The sequence below is a fragment of the Hippichthys cyanospilos genome, chromosome 9 (assembly GCF_059441005.1).
Source record: "Hippichthys cyanospilos isolate Australia breed blue-spotted pipefish chromosome 9, RoL_Hcya_1.0, whole genome shotgun sequence".
NCBI classification, from domain to species: domain Eukaryota; kingdom Metazoa; phylum Chordata; class Actinopteri; order Syngnathiformes; family Syngnathidae; genus Hippichthys; species Hippichthys cyanospilos.
The window spans coordinates 14,417,158-14,421,838 of NC_142377.1; the positions used below are offsets into that span (position 1 = coordinate 14,417,158).

At 38.6% G+C, this 4,681-nt stretch overlaps 1 protein-coding gene across 1 annotated transcript; it reads right to left on the bottom strand.

Moving 5' to 3' along the window:
- Window positions 1-1,078: 1,078 nt before the first annotated feature.
- Window positions 1,079-4,145, bottom strand: psma5 (proteasome 20S subunit alpha 5). The gene is made up of 10 exons (XM_088423409.1): window positions 4,062-4,145; window positions 3,741-3,791; window positions 3,327-3,393; window positions 3,062-3,188; window positions 2,175-2,242; window positions 1,999-2,106; window positions 1,861-1,919; window positions 1,660-1,762; window positions 1,487-1,573; window positions 1,079-1,421 (listed from the first exon to the last, which is right to left on the bottom strand). Exons 2-10 carry the CDS (start codon window positions 3,767-3,769, stop codon window positions 1,344-1,346), a joined length of 726 nt encoding a protein of 241 aa, XP_088279535.1. The 5' UTR covers window positions 3,770-3,791; window positions 4,062-4,145; the 3' UTR covers window positions 1,079-1,343.
- Between the last annotated feature and the right edge of the window lie 536 nt (window positions 4,146-4,681).

Sequence of the window (4,681 nt, forward strand, 5' to 3'; positions counted from 1 at the left end):
AAACCTGAAGAAACCTCGGCTATTTTCTCCGGGGTTGTGAGAAAGAGACAAAAACATGAGAAAATTAACATCTGTTAGTTATTTTTGTGTGTACGAACACTAATTAAAAGTAAACCACAGATGAATATGACATATTGAAATTTGTCAAAACGTAATCAACAAAATTACTGAAATCAAAACATTTTATTATGTTCAAATGTATTTGCAGCAGATAAAAATTATCTTTAAAAAAATTCTCTAGATTCTTTTCCAATATGTTTTTTTTTTTTCACAATGGTTGAGGTAATTTTAATAGGTTATGAAAAATTATAAACGGCAGTTGCAGCTTTATAGACGGATTTGGTCTCCACAATGAATCAGCATTGTGTAATGTCTCACTGAAGCAACAAAATCATGGTTACATCTCCAGTTTTAGGTAAAACATGCATCTAAAATTATTTGAAGACACACACTTTTTGTTGACCATCGATGATGAAATTGCATCATCCCGCAACCAAAATAACCTTCACAATTACCACTAATGGATATATTTGATGAAACAATTTTGCTGGATTGATCCATCTTGAATTAGCGAGAGACTATTAATGCTTGTTTTAAATAAGTGTTAACATTATAGAAAAACGGTTGGCTTGGTAGCACAGTGGTTAGCGCGTCCGTCTCAACAGTCCGGGGAACCTGAAATCAAAGCCACCCGGCTCTGGCCTCTACTTTCTTTATAAAGGTCATGTGTATTGTATTAATGTAATTTTCATAATCCCTTTCATATTAAATGACTCTATAATTGTTTACTTTCCTCACAGAAAAAGTCAGTTGATTATTGTATGTTAAGATCGTTAATGGCACAAAACTAGTCATGTGTCATGAACACAGATGCTCAACTGAAACTTCAGTTTGAGTCCTGACAAAAACTTTCCACTGGAGGAAAAAAAAAATATTCATTGGCATAACATAAAGGGTAAAACCCAAAACGAATCTTCACAAATAGATATGTTTATTTGAGAGGAAATGACCTTTCTGGAGTTCATAACGGTTGCGTGGGTGAAGGGTAATTATAAAAAAAAAGAAAAAAAAAGACTCCTTTAGTTGTGGAATACAACAGTTTATTTGAAGAACTGATTTGTTAGAAAAAAATACCCCTCCCCCCCAACGATTTCTTCCTGCCGTTCGACGCAGATGCTGATAGGCAAGAAGTCCATTAGCACATCACACAGACAAAACCTTTGATGCAATCCAAAAAGATCCCAGTGCAGCGAGCTGGATGCGCTGATGGAAAGTTGTGTTTTGTTGCTCAACTCTGAGGCCAGGTGTACTCCCCGTTCCCTCGTGCCTGCGCTGATAATTATCTAAATATCTTTGATTACATCCTCCAGCTCTTCTTTGGAGTACATGTGGAAGGTCTTCCCTGGCTCCACAGTTGCCAGCTATAACATTAGTAAAACATTAGCAGTGAAATTCAAACATCCATAAGCCTTTTAGGCACACACACCTCAATGTTGGTGGCGTTAAGCTTTTCCTCCATCACTTGCTTCAGAATGGTGAGTGATGACTTGATGGCATCTTTAAGCGTCATGGACTACAAAATTAAAAGACAAAAGGCATTTTTGAGCGATCCAGCTTAAAATTCTCCATTGAATTGTTGAAGCCATTTAGCAGCCCTACCTTGTGATAGACTTCTTGCAGGGAGCTCTGTGCACCCTCAGATGCTGAGCCTATTGCCCGAGCATCACACTGCACAAAGGTTCCTGACGGGTCCATGTGGTACCTCAAATTAAAAAAAAAAAAAAAGGAGGCAATGGGTCAGAGTGGCATTTTTAATACTATGATATCGTCAATGTGCAAAAATACAAAAAATATATCTACAATTGAGGTCCTTTTTCATCCACCCCTCCAAAAAGAAGTGCCACTCCAAATGGTCGACTCTATAGACAGCAGAAGAGACGTTCAAAGACACAACAACAAAACTCATCTTTACAACAGAAGAAGAGCAAAAAGACAGACCATCGCTCCAGGGTCGGCGTCCTCCTCCCCGAACTGCAGCGCCAGGTTGGACACCGCCTGGGTTACGCTCTCTACTGTCATGGTCTCATCATACGTGAACCAGTGGTTCTGTGGAGGAGCAGAAAATGCAGATAAGCGACAGCTGATAAAGATAAGTAAGCCGCAGACTCCCAAACCTGTGTTTCCACTCGGGCTTTGTCAATCAAAGTCTTGGCATCAGCTATCAAGCCACTCATCGCGCAACCTTTGAGGCAAGACACAAGGCAGAAAAACAGTCATCATTATTAATATAACATTGATTAATATGATATATGCACGTGCCACACAAGACTGCTTCTTTTTTCTTACCACATAACAGTACCAGTTATTACAAAGTGTGAATGGTAACTGGAAATAATCACCGCAATTTCTCAAAATATATGACGTACCCTTAATTTTGGGGTCAAATACTGGTATTTTCTATGTTACCGTGCATAAGAAGTACTAACACTTTGGCAATAATGTAAAAACTATAGCAAAACAGAATAAATCTTATATTTTGCAAACTCTTCATTATTTTCTTGCGTTCATATCCGGCAGTATATTTGTTTTGAATTGTTAAGCATTTCAGATTTCTCACATTTTGAGCGGTCAGTGAATGCCTCGCCAGTCCAATGTTGAATGCGCTTCGAAGCACTTTTTCCTTTTACTCGCAACGTGGTTCGATTATACCATAAATACCCCAAGTTGAGAAGCATCCGTGTTTCACCAAGTTTATGGTTGTGTTTGTATGACAAAATACAGCAAAAACAAGTGAAATTGAATACCTTTGTCTTCTCTAACTGATGCACTCTTAATTCAATCAGCTGGAGACATCATAACCTTTACAATTGATCCTCTCCATTTTAGTACAAGGAGCAAGGATGGACTCGAAAGGTGGTTTAGCGTGCTCACTTATTTTGTTGAAAATAATGTCATCGCAACCTCAGCTAACACAAGCTGCAAAAGGCACAGGCTGCTAACAGCCACCTCACATCCACAACACAACCATACCGCTGCTTCTGCTAAGACAACTATGGCTCACCGATGTGACTATCAATCTCCACAATCTTCTCGATGCTGTTAGGCTCCATCAAAGGCGACGTAATCCTCTTCTCCACAGCCAGACACACCCCCTCTGAAGTCTGGATACCAATGGCTGTGGAGCCAAGCTGCAAAAACCGATGGGAAGTGTAAGCGATGGATATTTACAAATAAATACCTATTAAAACAGATACCATTTGAAAATGAAATTAACTTTAAAAGATTTTGTGTGAAATATTTAAGAGGTAATTCAAGAAAACACTCACTTTTATAGCCTCAATAGCATATTCAACTTGGAATAACCTTCCTTCCGGAGAGAATGTATTGACACCCCTGAAAGACAATTGATCAAGAACGGTAATTAATACTAACGGTAAATCATTGCACAAAAATATCATCATAGTTGAAAACCGGCAAAAAGTACCGGTGAAGAGGCGAAAAAAAAGATGTCCACAACGAAAGTGAAAGTACACCGGTGAAGAGACTTTATTGTTCAACAATAATATTGGAACACAGAGACACCTAAGTAGTTAAAAGTACATTATACACTTAACATTAAGACTGTCAGTGCAAACATAAACATGATTGTGTTCCTTCCCATTTGTTACCGACTGTAGTAATAGCAAAAAACATGCAATTAATGACAAAGCAGTTTGTGTTGCAGCGTTGTTTTCACCAACCTGTCATATTCCGATCTCGTCAGAAACATGGCTCAATCTTGTACAGGAGATCTGCAATTGCAGGAGAGAACAAAGACGGATATTGAATAAAGTAATCATACTTACATTCGCCAAGACGCCCGGCTAAGCTATAGTTAGCGGTGGTGTTAAGCGAGCATGCTAACTATCTATCCCTCGCAGCTAATACAAACAATGGGTAGATTTCATTCGATCAAATAATCTCCAAACGTTTTTGTGTAGGATTCGTATGGATACAAAACAACCGACGCATTACACGCGATAAATTAGATGTTCAAATAATTCATCTAGAGTTTCACAAACCCTTGAATGAGTTCGCTAGTTTCTGAAGCTCGCTGCGTGTGTCCCACCGGAAAAGGTCCGTGTATTTAGAAAAAAAAACGAAGTTCCGTGGCAGTTTTGTTTTGGCAGTGTAGTTCAACCATTTCTTGCATAGATTTGAGACCAAATGCCAATTAATATCTAGTTTATTTTTATTTTTTTTATCAAAACGCATAACATAATGTGCACCTGGTAGCTTTTCAAAATGCGGGATGGAGACAATTTCACACGAAAGCCCTCCTACTGGTTCTGCTATTATGATATGAATACTTAAACTATACGAAGCTATAAAATTTTCCATCAATGATCTTTACCATTGCAATTAACTTTTTACTTTTGGGCATCGTGGCTTCCACGTGGTGGCGTTATTTCCCCGACTTCACTATTGTACTCAGAAAGAGGTGGAGGATAAACGGAAGAAGGATGGAGGGATGAATGGATGGATGGATTGATTGATGTTCTGTTTTGATCCTGTTCTAGTTTTAAGTTTTCAACCTTGCAAATCTTTGTTGGGTTGTCCTACACTAAGGGAATAATTACAAGTCAAAAGACAGCAAATGAAAACACACGCGACGCGCGCACACACGCACACACACTGAACC

Excerpts from the sequence above, each read along its gene's own strand:
- psma5 (XM_088423409.1), bottom strand. The coding sequence starts at position 3,769 with ATGTTTCTGACGAGATCGGAATATGACAG. Across the intron at positions 3,394-3,740 it reads ACGAGATCGGAATATGACAG|GGGTGTCAATACATTCTCTC; the intron begins GTTGGTGAAAAC and ends ATTGTCTTTCAG. Across the intron at positions 2,243-3,061 it reads GGAGATTGATAGTCACATCG|GTTGCGCGATGAGTGGCTTG; the intron begins GTGAGCCATAGT and ends CTTGCCTCAAAG.